Source organism: Syngnathoides biaculeatus, chromosome 16 (assembly GCF_019802595.1).
Source record: "Syngnathoides biaculeatus isolate LvHL_M chromosome 16, ASM1980259v1, whole genome shotgun sequence".
Lineage (NCBI taxonomy): Eukaryota > Metazoa > Chordata > Actinopteri > Syngnathiformes > Syngnathidae > Syngnathoides > Syngnathoides biaculeatus.
Window position 1 is genome coordinate 7,449,406 of NC_084655.1, and position 15,401 is coordinate 7,464,806.

The following is a 15,401-nucleotide window of genomic DNA, read 5'->3' on the forward strand; positions in this document are numbered from 1 at the left end:
TTATGCCTGAACATGGTGCTCGTTATGGACAATCTTTGATGAGCACAGAAGTCCAGTAACAGAAGACCACTCGGGTTCTGATCGGGGGGAGGGGGGGGGGGCGTTCTTCCCAATCACACCCTTCCAGGGCTCACTGTCATTGCGAACATTGGCATTGAAGTCCCCAGCAGAATGATGGTGTCCCCAGAGGGGACGCTCTCCAGCACTCACTCTAAGGTCTCCAAAACGGTGGGTACTCTGAACTGTTGTTTGGTGCAGAAGCACAAACAACAGTCAGGATCAGTCCCACTACCTGAAGGCAGAGGGAGGCTAGCCTGTCATCCACTGGGGTAAAACAGGCCCCGAGCGCAGGAGCAATCAGTATACCCACACCTGCTCGGCGTCTCTCACCATGGGCAACTCCAGAGTGGAACAGAGTCCAACCCCTCTCAAGAGGAGTGGTGCCAGAGCCCAAGCGATGCATAGAGGAGAGTGTGACTCGTCGGAACTTCTCGAGCTCACGCACCAACTCGGGCTCCTTCCCTGCCAAAGAGGTGACATTCCATGTCCCTAGAGCTAGTTTCTGTAGCCGGGGTTTGGATCGCCTTTGGCCACCGCCCAGCTCACATCGCACTCGACCCCTATGGCCCCTCTCACAGGTGGTGAGCCCACAGGAAGAGTGACCAATGTTACCATTTTGGGCTGTGCCCAGCTGAGCCCCATGGGTGCAGCCCCGGCCACCAGGTGCTTGCCTTCGAGCCCCACCTCTAGGTCTGGTTCCAGCGGGGGTCCCGGTGACCCGCGTCCGGGCAAGGGAAACCAAAATCATATTTTTGTACTCATCATAGGGGTTTTGGAGTTGTATTTTGTCTGGTCCCTCACCTAGGACCTTTTTGACAGCTCGAGACAACTTAGCCCCGAGGATCATCGGGACACACAAACCCCTCCACCACAATAAGGTAACGGCTCGAGGAGGCGTAAATCAAAATCTAAGTAGAAAAAAAATCTTAATTTTAAGAGGAAGCTATAATTTTAAGTTGAAAAATGCAGTCATATCAGGAAAAGAAGAAGGAAAAAAGTTGTTCTATCACTAAAAAATTTCAACAGTAAAAGTCGGTTTTACGAGGAGAGCTTGAAAAATACAAGTCGTAGTTTGATAGAAAAAATTATGAGAAAACAATTGTAATTGTTGCTATATAAATATTTAAATTTGAAGTCATTATTAAATGTGGAAGTAATCTTAAGAGAATCAAAGAATATTACTTCACAAGAAGTGAAGGTAGAACAAAGCTGTCCATGGGTATTTTGGTAAAGGGTTATCATTCAGACACCTGTGAGTTGTTTTAAATTGTAAAAAAGGAAAAAAAAACAAGCATAAAATGCCTCCTTTAGTAAAAGCGTGTTCATGTGGACACTGAGACAGAGCAAGGACGTTGTTTATTAAAGGGCAGCGTAACATTGGAAATACACATTACACATTTTTATATACGTTCCCCTTTTGAGTGGAAGACTTGTCGATATAATAGTGATGGCAAAAAAATTGGCTGACTTAAAATAATTTTAGAAAAGTAAAAGAAAAACAAATGTTAAGTTATATAAAGTGTGTAAGGAAAGTATTCTGATCCCCTTACTTTTTTTTACAGTTATATTGGAGCCATTTGCTAAAATCATCTAAGTTAATTTTTTTCCTCATTAATGTACACACTGCACCCCATATTGGCAGAATAAAACTGAATTTTTGAAAATTTTGCAGATTTATTTAAAAAGAAAAACAGGAACTATCACACCGCCATAAATATTCAGCCCCTTAGCTCTGACATTCATATTTAACTCAGGTCCTTCTCCATTTCTTCTGGTCATCCTTGAGATGGTTCCACACCTTAATTGGGGTCCAGTTGTGTTTGATTATACTGATTGGACTTGATTAGGAAAGCCACACCCCTTTCTATGTAGGTCACAGAGCATATTAGAGCGAAAGAGAATCAGGAGATCAAGGAACTGCCTCAAGAGCTCAGTGACAAGATTGTGGTAAGGCACAGATCTCGCCAAGGTTATAATTCTGCTGCACATTTAGGTTTCCCAAGAGTACAGTGGCCTCCATCATACTTAAATGGAAGATGTATGGGATGACCAGAACCCTTCCTAGACTTGGCCGTCCAGCAAAACTGAGCAATTGGGGGGAATAGAGACGTAAAAGAATAATCCAAAGATCACCGTGGCTGAGCTCCACATTTGCAGTCGGGAGATGGGAGAAAGTTCTAGAAGATACTTCTCGGGCCGGATCTCCAATTCCAGGTGTGGAAAACGTATTGCATCATTCCCAAAAAAGCTCATGGCTGTATTAGCTAGAAAAGTTGGTTTTACAAAGTAATGAGCAAAGGGTCTGAAAAGTAGGAAATTTAGTTTTTCTTTTTAAATAAAGCTGCAAACATTTCCAAGTTTTTACATTGACCCTCCTTCTTTTTCTTTCAGCTTGTCCCATCAGGGGTCGCCACAGTGTGTCATCTTAGATGAACGCTCATATTTGTTTGGCACAGTTTCACACCAGATGCCCTTCCTGACCCAACCCCTCTGTATTTAGCCAGGGAGAGAAGCTTACAGTACACTGTATTCCCCTGGAGTCTCCCATCCAAGTACTAACCGGGCCAAACCCGCTTAGCTTACGAGATCTGCCGAGATCGGGCGTTCGCAGGGTAGCATGGCTGAAAGCCTAGTTTTTACATTGACCCTAACCCTTTGTTTATATTGATGAGTGTTAAAAAAAACTGACCTTAAATGCTTTTATCATATAGCTGAAACAACACAAAGAGTAAAAATTTTAAGGGGATCTGAATACTTTTCGTACCCACTGCATATTTATGTCCATCTATATATATATATATATATATATTTAAGTTTGTTTGTGTGTGTATATATATATATATATATATATATATATATATATATATATATACGCACACACACGCACACACACATATACACAGTGGTACCTTGACTTACTAGTTTCGTTGAATTCATAACTTACTTTGATATCAACTCAATTTTCTCCATTGAAATTCACATTCCATTAATTTTAACAAAGAAAGATAGCACTATTGCATAAATGCATACCAAAACATAATAATGTAAAGAAAGTGTGTTTATAAAAAAGTGTTATTTTTATTCGTACTATCGTATTTGTTTGTTGTCACTGTGGCTTTAAGGAGCGTGGCCTAATGTGTGACATCAGGAACTTTGGTCGGTTTTACATGTGAGCGTCAGGCTGTCACTCGTGGCCTGCAGTAGCGCCGTGTAGGCTTGTTTCATTCTGTATTTGACTGTCCCATTCAAGGAAAGTTTGTCATCAGCTGTGGACCTTAACTGCAAAAACAATTCCACCAGGCAAGTTTTTATAACCTGAAAAACATCTTCTGTCAGTCAAGGTACCACTGTGTCAGCATTTAAAAATGACAGAGGTTAACTTGTTGAATGCTTTTAAAGAGTTTGTTCCTGGTTTCTCCCAGTAGTGAGTCAATGTCTTGTGTTTTTATTGCACTGAGATCGGAGAGGCAACCTCTCAAAATACACTGGTGGTGGTCACTTTTATTCATTTTGTTTTTTTTCTTCACACCTCCGATTCCAGGCTAGAGACCCTCCCCCAGGGTTTTGGCACAAACGGACTGTTCACCCGGCGCGCAACCAACACCTGACGTCGTTCCCTGCCTGCCAAAATAGGCTCCTCCCGCTCGACCCCAAACATACTGTTCTGGTAAGCCACGGGCCGTGCAATGGCATGTTCCGGGCAGTGGGTGGCGCACGGGAACAGGTGGCACATGTCTTTGGGGCTGTTGTAGAACTGGGTCGGGGGCGGTGCAACGTAGACCGGAAGGTCTGAGTAAGAGTTCAGGTAGGTGGAGTATTGTCTGTGCACCAACGTGGACGATGACCGGCGCAAGCCGGCAGTGTTCTGCAGTATGGCCTCCCGATATGACGGCAGCCGGGTGGTGTCGGAGTACTTGAGTTTCTGCTTGTAAGGGTATGACCCCATGTGAGCCGGGTCCAAGTAGGCAGGTTCAGCAGCCAGAGGGTAGCAGGACAGGTTGTGCCCCAGGCTGCCATACAGCTTGTGGGACTTGGCATTGGCCGGCACCACTACCCGAGGAAATAGGTCGGGCATGTCGGTGCGGGGTGACGTGGAAGTGGACGGTTTGGTCTCATCCACCTGCCGGATGCGTTCATTGCCCCAGGTGGCTTTGAGGAAAGAGGCTCTGCGGTTGAGTTTATCTTTGCCCAACAGAGGAACGTCATCCATCTCGGGTTCAGGATATGACTTCATGCAGGAGTTACAGCTGGCAGCGGCACTTGGGTAATGTCCCGGTGTAGCACCCGGGTAGTGTCCTGTTGCTGCACAAGGATAGTGTCCCTGGGTGGTGTCTGGGGCATGGTTTTTCATTAGCTGGTTGGCCCGCAGCTCAGCCAGACAGGATCGCGGCTCATCATAGTCGGCCCTTGATCTCAGGTCCGGTGCGTCGAACACATAGCTGTGCCTCCTACGGCCCCCACAGTCAGGGGGGTAACTCAGCTTCCTCCTCAGGGGGAATTTATGCTCCATGTAGACATTGGGGACCTGGATTTCCCGGTAGGTGACAAACGGGGATGCTGGGTGCCGAACCGGGTTTCCCACGTAGAGACGATTAGCTTGGTGGGGCTGGACGGAAGGGCTGGGTGACACATCGGGAATGGCGAGGTGGGGGCTACTGAGGCTGGAGATAGGCAGTGTCCTCTCTAAGAGGTTATGGCGGGCGGGGAGTGTATAGCGCAGTGGCGTGGGCCGGGTGATCACCCGCGGTTTGTCCAATAGGGGCTGGGCAACAGCGTCTCCATAATGGACGGGGAACGTAGGAGTGCGGCTTCTGACAGGGTATGGGGAGTGGTTGTCGGTGATGCTGGCTATGTAGGGCAGGCGGCAGTGTGCCACATCTGCATTGGTGCCCACGCGGGGTGGGAGGCCTCCCCGGGTGTTGTCGGCTGTCCCCCGGCGGCTCCAGCTCTCCAAGGTCTTGGTGGCGCTGTCCAGAGAGTTCTCCACTCGGGCGGACGACACCATATCCTTGGCTGTCTTTAGCATCTTTAGCATGTTAGCCTGTGAGTAGTTGCTGGTGACGTCGGGACTCTGGATGCTGCCATTGCGATCTGTCTGCTCCACACCGTTGAAACAGCTGTAGATGCCCTGCATACACACAAAAACACACGACGCAGGAAAAACAAATCAATGACGTGCAGCGTCTGATATGAAATGAGCAGGATTGGGCAGGACAAGTTGATTAGATTACGTAAGTCACTCGTGGATAAGATTTAATAGGACAGAAAGGAGTGAAGAGGACTCGATAAAACGGGCATGGCGAGGATGGGTCAGGAAAGGATTGGGTAGGACTTTATTTGACAGGACAGCTAGGACAGGATTGGACAGTACAGAAAAGGGCAGGAGAGACCGGACAAGACTGTACAGATAGATGGAATCCGAACTAACGTCTGGTGAAACACGGACGGGACAGGATAGTATAGGACTTGACTTGGTTGGTACAGGAAAAAACTGGGCAGAAGAGCACAGAATGACACTGGGAAATAATACAGAAGGACTTCAAGGAATTGGATGGGACAGGACAGGAGTGATTTTAGGAAAGGATATACTTCAGATGTCATTTTCTATCCAGTCCTGTCTTGCAGTCTTTTATTGATTCATCCAAACTAGTGATGCAAAATGAAAATTCTTGACAGAAACCAAAAATCAAATTTGCAAAACCCAAGGCCCAAAACTAAAAACTGTAACACCGAAAGTTGTTAATCGATCTTTATTTGTCAGCACTTTTCATACAAAAAGACACAGCAGTTTACACGCATAGCAGAGCGGAAGTCTCTCTGTGACGAAAGCCGTCTTGGAAGAACACCTGAAAAATTCCTGCACAGATGACCGCTGTCATGAAGAAGTTATGCTCCCACCGGATATACCACCAATCGATCCATCAGAGCACGAGCTGGACATCAGTTCACCCAGGTGGTGTGAGGTAATCCATATTCTGCGTAGAGCAAGGTCTGCATCAGATCCTATTCCCAATGGACTTCCATATAGGCTGTACAAAAACACACCAGATGTCCTGCGATGCCTCTGGAAGCTGATGAGGGTCGTGTGGCAGAAGAGGGAGATACCAACTGCCTGGCGTTGAGCTGGAGAAATTCTTATCCCAAAGGAGAAGCACTCATCAGAGATTGGGCAGTTTCGACAGATCAGCCTCCTAAATGTCGGAGGGAAAATTTTCTTCAGTGTGCTTGCTCATAGGCTAGCAGAATACCTGCAAGGTAACAACCATATTGTCACGTCGATCCATAACGCAGGAATACCTGGCTTCTCCGGATGCATAGAATACACAAGTGTCATCTGGCATCAGATCCAAGTTGCTAAAAATGAGGGAAGAGAACGTCATGTGGTGTTCTGAGACCTAGCAAACACCTTTGGCTGAGTCCCTCATAATCTTCTATAGACAGTGCTTGACTATTTGAAGATACCAGCGGTGTTTACAACCTTGGTTAGGGCCGACTCCAAGGATATCCAGCTCTGTTTCACAACAGCAGGGTACACCACTGCATGGCAGGACCTGGAGATGGGAATCATGGCTGGGTGTACCATCTCCCCGCTGCTATTCACCCTGGCCATGGAGACCCTCCTCTGACCCTCTCGCTGGGTGGTTGGTCGGCAACGAATAAGACCTGGGGTGAGGCTGGTTCCAGTCAGAGGTCAGGTGAATGACCTCACCACACTTACCACAACCAAAGTCTATACTGCACGATTGTTAAAAAAGCTCCAGGAAAACATCGAGTTGGCTCGCATGAAGATCAAGCCGAGTAAATCTAGAAGCATCTCCATCATCAAGAGAAAACTGTCAAACCACCACTTTCACATTGGTGAGGAACCAATTCCAACTGTCTCCGAGAAGCCTGTGAAGACCTTGGGCGGGTGGTATTATGCCTCTCTTAAAGCCCAAGTGTCATCCCTATAAACATTCTAAAATCGATATTGTAATGAAAAATACATATAACATTATTCACTTCTATGTCTATACGAAAAAATAAATGTGAGCGGAGAGCATCCATGCGCAAAGTTGCAGAAGTGTCATTCTACGATATCCAAGTGGTCGCCATATTGGCTGCATCCTCCGTCGATGACGTCACCCGGACATTCGCCAATGAAAACACGCGGTGCACCATAACTATGGGAGACAAACACGCCCCTTCTGACACGGAAGCTCTTTTCGAAAAGGAGAACACCACACAACCGAGTGAAGTTACTGGGGCAATATTACACTATTGTTTTGAGCCCTCGGTGCAGTATTACACTATTGTTTCAAGCCATATTCAGATGATATGCAATCACGGCCAAAGTGCATCCCCGTCCGATCCATTTCCGCGGCGGAGATGAGCCATTGTGGCTCACCGCAGCTGGCCGGTGTGGCTTATGACAGAGCCGAGCCGTCCTGCTTTAGGGGGGTGTTCATAGACGCTGCAGTACGCGATGAACAACACAGTCGAGCCTTACTGTGCGCACACTGCTTAGTGAGGCATTCTCGGCTGGGTTCTTCAGAGCCGCCCCTGTCCGCAAACCCGACGGGCCTCTTTCGCAGAATATGTGACCGCCAAACGTGGTGCCTCAGCCAGTGTGGCTAATTTTCGGCGCTGTGGGGGATGTTCAAAGCCGCCGCAGTACTTGATGAACACCGTCGAGCCACAGCGCATTACTGCGCGCACGCGGCTGAGTGAGGCATTCTCGGCTGGGTTCTTCAGATTCGCCGCCGTCCGCGCAGCAAATACCAGTTATTTGGAACACACGAAGCTCTCGTTCTCTGCACCCGTACAATCCATTTTCCACAATGAACCGAGTCTCTTGCAAACTTATGAAGGTTAAATCCATTCTCCCAAGTGTTCAAGCAATGTCCAGCAATGCAATGAGCCGGCATTTTGGCTAACACGAAGGAAGAACGAGCTACCTTCCCGGAGGTAAAACTAATTGAAACAAACGAGTCCACTTGGGGGTGCCGCTGTCCTTTACGTCACTTCCTGCTTCTTCTCAAAAACAAATCCCTCGAGAGGATTTTCATGGCGGAGTGATAGGTCAAAATCATGTTTTGTGGTGAAAAAACCCATGGGCCCATATTGGCTGATGTTTTTTCATTAATAACATACTAAAAATCATCCATCATGACAGGAGCCCTTTAAGGACAAAGTACAAGTAGAGCAGCTCAGAAAGGACGTGGCCAGTGGCTTCGAAAGAATTGACAGAACCCTGCTTCCTGGGAATTTAAAGCTCTGGTGCTTGGAGTATGGGTTACTTCCTCGACTCCTCTGGCCACTAACCCTCTATGAGATCCCACTTTCAAAGGTAGAAAATCTGGAGAGACTGATCAGCTCATTTGTGAGGAAGTGGCTTGGACTTCCCAGGTGCCTCAGCAGCATTGGACTCTTTGGTAAAGGGATGTTACACCTGCCCATTTCCAGCCTGGCAGAGGAGTACAAATGTGCCAAAGTAAGACTGGAAATGAGGCTACTGGATTCCAGCGATCTGCTGGTATCCCAGACTACTCCCATTTTGGCCACTGGGAGGAAATGGACTCCCCTGGCTGCAACTGAACAGGAAAAGGCAGCACTTGGGCACAAGGACATCCTTGGCCGAGTGCAGGATGGGTGGAGTGGTCTTGGGCTCGGGGCCAGTAGACCATTGTGGAGCAAGGCCACTATTGCTAAGCGGCGCAAGCTGGTGGTCCAAGAGGTACGTCGGAAGCACAAAGGTGCGCCCAAGCTGTGTCGCAGGCCAAGCAATGGCCTGGCAGTGGTTGGCCTGGGAAGGAGTGGAGGCAAAAGATCACCTGTCATCTTGCCTTCTCCCTCAAACCTAAACCAATGGTATGCCAAAGATCCCAAATGCCTGTTATGGCCAAGTCTTGCAACACTGAAGCACATCCTGGTTGGTAGTAAGACCAGCCTTACTCAAGGCCGTTACACTTGGCGGCACAACCAAGTGCTGAAGTGTCTCACTGCTGTTCTGGAGAACCAGCGGATGAGGGTGAAAGCCCTCCCACCCTTGTCAGCCAACTGGTTCGGGAGGGGGTGAGTCAAACCAGCCACACCAACAAGCCACCAGACAACGGACAGCTGGGCAGTGCGCGAGTCTGGAAGCTGCTGCCAGACCTGGACAAGAAGCTCAGCTTTCCATCTGAAATTGCAGCTACCACCCTACGACCAGATCTAGTGTTTTGGTCCGCCTTTCTCAAGCTCATCTACATCATCGAGCTCACAGTGCCCTGGGATGGGGCAGTCGAGGTGGTGTATGAGCGGAAGTGGCTGAGGTATGCAGGACTTGCCAAAGTGCAACAGCAGGTTTTGAGAGCAAAGGTACGCCTGGTGGAAGTTGGCTGCAGAGGGTTTATAGCCTCCTCAAGATCCAGGCTCCTCAGAGAGTTTGGAGTCCAAGGGAAGGCCCATCGTCAGGCAGTCAGAGATCTCTCCAAGGCGGTGGAAAAGGCCAGCCAGTGGCTGTGGATAAAGAGGAAAGACCCCAGTTGACTCTTCAAGAGAATTGATGGCACCTAGGGGGTGAACCTTGGACGCTGGGATTCACTCCTGAACCCTCTTGAGAGTGTCGTGGGCCTATCAGCGAAACGCCTGATAATGGAAGGAAGCCCACTTGACAACCCGTAGGGTGCCATCACCTATTTGAACATCCCACAGAGCCTCATCGGAACCGAAATATGCATGAATAGAGCGATATTAACATCTAGTCCTACATAATACTTCTCTCATACAAAAATGAATCACCCCGATGATTGATTATCTGGACTTGGTCAATTATTAGGAAAATCACATTTTTGGTGAGGACTGCTAAACCTCCAACCTGTAGACATTCGCTTCCAGAAAAATTTTAATTTTCGTATTCTTATAATTATGTCAAGACATTGCTGCAGGACAGTTATTGCAATATATTATATAATGGGATAGAAGAAAACAGCACTTTAATTACTCTATACTACTTTAATTTCTCATAAATGTTGCTAAATTATGGCTCCAATATTTGTTATTTCAAAAGTATTTTTACATCAACATGGTAGAAGCATTTGCAGCCAACGTCTTCTCTTAAATGCTATTTTTGTATTTCCTATATCCACTAATGCGACTAAAATGTTTTCATCATTGTGCAACTCATAACCTTAATTTTATATCATAAATATTTATTATATAAAGCTAATGTTACAGTACACTATAGGTTAATTTTTGACATTCCAGCGGTACAAATTTTTCTTCTGGTATCCGATCCCTGTTATGGCTTTTTAACATTGTATAGTAGAGTATTTTCCTCTATTAACACATACTAATTTGCTTTCTATTTTGCCCTTCATACTTGGCTAATCTTTTCCATATTGCAGTTTCAACCAGACCAACATGACAAGTGTCCTGTACTACCCAATCATTTATTTCGGTGACTTGCAATTTTGTGTGATAGCTTAGCGTTTAGCACGATGCCCTCCCCGTGCCTGCGTGGGTTTTCTCCGGGCACTCCGGTTTCCTCCCACAACCCCAAAGACATCCATTCATTGGAGACTGTAAATTGCTTTTAGGTGTGACGTGCTCTGTGATTGGACGGCAACCAGTTCCGGGTGTACCTTTCTTTCTGCCTAAAGATCATAACCCTTATGAAGATAAGCGGCTCAGAGAATGGATCTGAATGGACCATCCAAGCGTGAGTTGACTTAGGCAATATCAGTATCCAGCTTGTGTGGGACAAAGTGAATTATTCAACTCTCACAGACATGATGTAAAAAGTAGTCAGGTTGAGCCATCAAAACACTAAAACAGAAAATGACAAAAAAGACGCTGTCAGGTGCTGATGGTTGCACTTCCTCCTATGAGCTCCTGGCTGCCTCGCGCGTAAACTCTCACACACACCCACACACACACGAGTCTGTTAATGGGGCAATTTAAATGCAGGTGCTGCTGGATCACAAGCGCACGCAATATTTCAGTTCAAGTTATTTTATTGCTTTCATCTGGCCTTACTCCACTTTGTTTGCTTTTTTTTTTTTTTGAGCATTGTTTGGCCTGCTATCAACTGCACTGCAACGCTCTAACCCTCTCAGTTGTGTTTTCTCCAACGAATAATTCATCACACATTTCATTTTACACTCTAAACGGTACCTACAATGATAAAGTTGCTTTTTGTCTCGTATACAAATAATGTCTGGAGTGCATTTCCACGGGAAGTGAAAAATTAAACCAGCAAATCTAGAGTTATCTCACTATTTCAGTTTATTTGCACAAGGCCTAAAATTTGATTGTTATGTGACAATTCAATGAATTTATACCATAAACATCCCCACAAAGTGTCTCCTCCCGTGACCTGGAAGCTAGGCTGGCCAAACACTCAGACCCACTTTCAAGCCAGAGCTGGATTGCACTGCATGAAACACAATTGTGTCAAAGCCAAAAGGTAAGCTGAGATGCATTCTGGGATGCCTACATTAGAATTCCAGGGTATTTTTTTTTTATACATCAATAATAATAATAATGTAATAAGTGTTTCCTCTATTTATATAAAGTCAAAGTACCTTAATTATCTTTGGAGGTGCTCAATTTTTTTTCACCACCTTCTTTATGGGGCTGTCATTCATTTGAATGAGGGTTGACAACCCCATTTAAGTTTTCCACCCAAATCATGAAAATAAAGATCAAAACATACCCTGCTGATGGCCAGGAGAAAGTCGAGGCGGTCAGACTTTCGCACCGAGTGTCGCAGCCTCCAGTAGAGCAGATGCTCCCAGGCAAAGACCAAGAGGCTGAGGCCCATGGCCACCAGCAGCATGTAGAATACGCCCGCCATGTTGTCGATGTCCAGCTTGCTGCTCATAACTTCCTTCTTCTCGTTGCGGCAGATGCCTGTCAGCCACACGGTCTGCAGCTTCTGAGTGTCGCCTGACAGACAAAACCACGGTCACACTCACAATTATCAAAATTGGCCAGGTACTTTTACAAAAGGAGGGATGCAACAGTTAAGAATTGACCAATTTTCATTCCATTATCAATAATGCTTAACATTCCCATTCCATATCGATTATCATACAGATTCTCATTGATTAAAAAATATTTGATAGCATCATATGTTCTGATGTGGTATTCCATGAAAATAATGACAATTTTCTCAAATCTTTTCCGTCTATTCATAACACATTTAATATAGAAAAGCAATGAAATGGACAGAAGAGTGATAAAAACAATACACGTGTATGACATCCCTCATTTCTGACTTAAGAGGAGTCGATAAGTGGAATCATGTGCCAAACAAATGATCGTTAGAAATTGAATTACAGGGATTTTTGACTCCCAGGGTTAGGGTTAGGGTTAACCCTAAAACCCTAACCCCTAACCTCCTAACCCTAACCCTATGAATTCACATTCACCATTGTTTCTAATCCTTCAAAGGGATCAAAAATGTAAATGGTTAGCACAGAATCAGTTGTCATTTTGGTTGCTGCTTTTTTAAGGATCCCTGTTTACTCCATTGGAACCAACCTCAGGAAAGTATTCCTCACAGAACCTGCTGACCGTGTAAAACTCGTGTTTTACGTTCACTTTCAAGCACAATGAAAGCTTAATTAACACCAATTAACGAGAAACTGTGCGACGTGTAATGATGTAAATAATTACGAGCTGGTGATTGGCTTCAATGGAGATGTTCCAAAATGCAGTAAAATGCATATGGCACTTAGCGGTTTCTGAAAAAAAAATTTTTCATCGTCTAAACAGCGCATGATGGCTTTGCGCTTGAACTCTTCAAATGCCTTTATTCAGAGATACCCCAATGACATTTTTTTTCCCTCAAGTCCGAGTCCAAGTCAGTTGATCTTGAGTGTCTGCTGAAAATGAGTCCTGATTCCCAAACTTGGAAATTCATTAAAAAGAAGAAGAAGAAAAAAGAGCGCATCCAGCTGTTGCAGCAATCTACCAGATGGATTAGGCGTGGCTTGATTGGTCATGCCTGCAGTGCAAGCCCCAAGGATGACATAATAGAAAAGCGACTTTGTTATGTTACACTCATGGAACAATCTTCAGCAACAGCTAAATCTGAAGGATCGGATCTCATTGAACACTTTCAAAGGATTTCTAAGCATCTTGAAGGCTGAAACCCAGGGCCATTGATTTGGTTTTAAAGAGTTTGAATGAGGTCACAGAAAACTGCTGATGGTTGTGTGATGAGATTGTCTTAATATTTTGGAATGTTTCTTGTAAAAGAGTCGTTTAAGCTCAATGAGTCCCCCCCCCCCCCCCTGGATAAATGAAGGTAACCTACTGTAAATTCTAAAGAAAACGCCATCCAAATAATGATGACATGGGGATATACTATACAACAGATATTTTTATGTTGCACCACATTATATGCTGTTCTAAAGTGTATGAGACCTTGAAAATGAAGATAATTAAAAAAAAAATTGGAATTTTCCAGAATCTCCAGATTCTGGATTTTACCGTCAGCCAGGAACTGTAGCAGGGCCAGGTCGATGGGTCTTTTCCATCGCGAGTCCTTCTGCAGGGCGATGCCGTATCCGGTGGTGGCGAACACTTTGCCGCTGCCAATGGTCACCAGTTTACAGCCCTCGTCTTTACCCGCCATGTAATTGAGCACTGCGGCGTCATAGATGAAGGCGTCCAGCTTCCTGCCAGGCACCAAATGAAAAATTTCAGTGCAGTTTTAGGGTTTCGCAGAGATTCTTTCGTGGGATGCCTACCCGGTCTTGAGGCTGTTTAGCGCATCCTCGACACCTTTCTGGTTGTATTTGACCATGTGCGAGTGCATCTCGGGGTAGTTGCTGCGGATGTTTCGCTCCGTGCTGCCGTTGGGCACCGTTCCGAAGCGAAATGGAGGGTATTGCTCTTGAGGCTTTTGGAACTGGAAGACAGAAGAGGTTGGATACACCTAACACGTGTCGGGTTACGGTTTCAAAGTAGGATTTCAAACAAGGGTTGAGTTTCAAAATAGACTTCCAAGCCAGGATAGGATTTAAAAGATAAGTCAGGGTTTTGAAACTGGAACCGTTGTTTGAAACCCTATCCCCAGTCACCTGAAATCCTGATTTAAAACCCAAACCCAGAACTGAAGCTGTAACCATTGCTTGAAACCCAGTATTGTAACACCAACCAGTGTTTAAAACTGCAATCCGTACTTAAAACCCTAATTTGAAAACTTAACCCTGGCTTGAACTGCAACTTTGAAACGATATCCCTTTTTTGCAATTGGATCCCAACCCTAGAGCAGTCTTTAAAATGTGATTCAAATTAGGATTTCAAACAGTAAGGGTTTGAGTTTTTAATATCAGGCAACAAAGGATTTCAAAGGTTAAAAGCTTTATGACAGCTGCAGTTTGGGAAAAAAATGTTAGTGCTCATCATTCCTTGAGGAAATCAGTCTGTCCGACAAAGAGTGGGTGAAAATGACTATTCCTATTCCCAAGATATTAGGGTGTTGATGTCATCCTCTCCTGTGATGATACAAGGTCAAATTGGCATAGATGATACCTGCACACACACACACACACACACACACACACACACACACACACCACACACACACACACACACACACACACACACACACACACACACACACACACACAGGTAAGGGGGCTGGCACAGGGGGAGAAATGGGTGAGGGGTGGGTGGGTTTGTGGTTGGGGGAGAACACAGCTGGAAAAACAGCTGCTCAGCCGTCTCCATTTCACGTCCAGCCTCAGACGAACAGGCTGCTCAAGTCTAAAACAGGTTCCAGAACTACTTTATCGGAACGCTAATGAGATGCGGTGGCCTGTTTGATCGCTGAAGTCTGCTAAGCTTGTTGGCGGTTGGGAAAACCTTTCACATGCATCATAGACTCAATCCACCAAGAAACGATTTCCTCAGGCCAATAAGCGTCAGCTTTTGCCTTCTTTTTGTATTCGTACAGTTTGTTTGTGCTTTTGTCTTCCAGTTGGAGGAATTTCTGCCTTACAAATACATGACAAACCAAAGTACAACAGTGCATGCTTAAAAACTCCACTGTGACACTGTGTTCCAGCATAGAAGGGATACAGATCTTCCTTCCTGTTTGACCAAACAGCCCAAGAGGACAAAAAAAGAATCCTAACCCTTATTTAAAATCAAAATTTTAAACACTAACCCTAACTATAAGACTCTGCAGAAACCTTGACCATTGTTCGAAACCCTAACCTCTGTTTTAAACTGTATCTGAAACCCCAACCTCGGCTTGAAATCCCAATTAGAATATCGAATCCTTACTCAAAACTTCTGTTTTCAACCCTGACCCACCCTCGGAAAACCTCAGCCTTGCTTCGAACCCTCCACTTTGATACTCG

The 15,401-nt window shown here is 45.5% G+C and overlaps 1 protein-coding gene and 1 long non-coding RNA gene across 2 annotated transcripts in view; one reads left to right on the forward strand and one right to left on the reverse strand.

Moving 5' to 3' along the window:
- The first annotated feature begins 1,420 nt into the window (after nucleotides 1–1,420).
- LOC133515039 (uncharacterized) lies at nucleotides 1,421–10,997 on the forward strand. Its single transcript, XR_009798943.1, has 3 exons — nucleotides 1,421–2,274; nucleotides 3,602–3,727; nucleotides 10,620–10,997. It is a non-coding gene; the product is annotated as an uncharacterized LOC133515039 (long non-coding RNA).
- Nucleotides 2,981–15,401, reverse strand: part of grin2ca (glutamate receptor, ionotropic, N-methyl D-aspartate 2Ca) — a 49,514-nt gene continuing 37,093 nt past the window's right edge. Inside the window, exons 9-12 of the mRNA XM_061847261.1 lie at nucleotides 13,782–13,942; nucleotides 13,522–13,709; nucleotides 11,738–11,970; nucleotides 2,981–5,188 (exon numbers count right to left, since the gene is read on the reverse strand). Coding sequence (XP_061703245.1) covers nucleotides 3,584–5,188; nucleotides 11,738–11,970; nucleotides 13,522–13,709; nucleotides 13,782–13,942 — 2,187 coding nt within the window. The 3' untranslated portion in view covers nucleotides 2,981–3,583. The remainder of the gene's footprint in view (nucleotides 5,189–11,737; nucleotides 11,971–13,521; nucleotides 13,710–13,781; nucleotides 13,943–15,401) is intronic.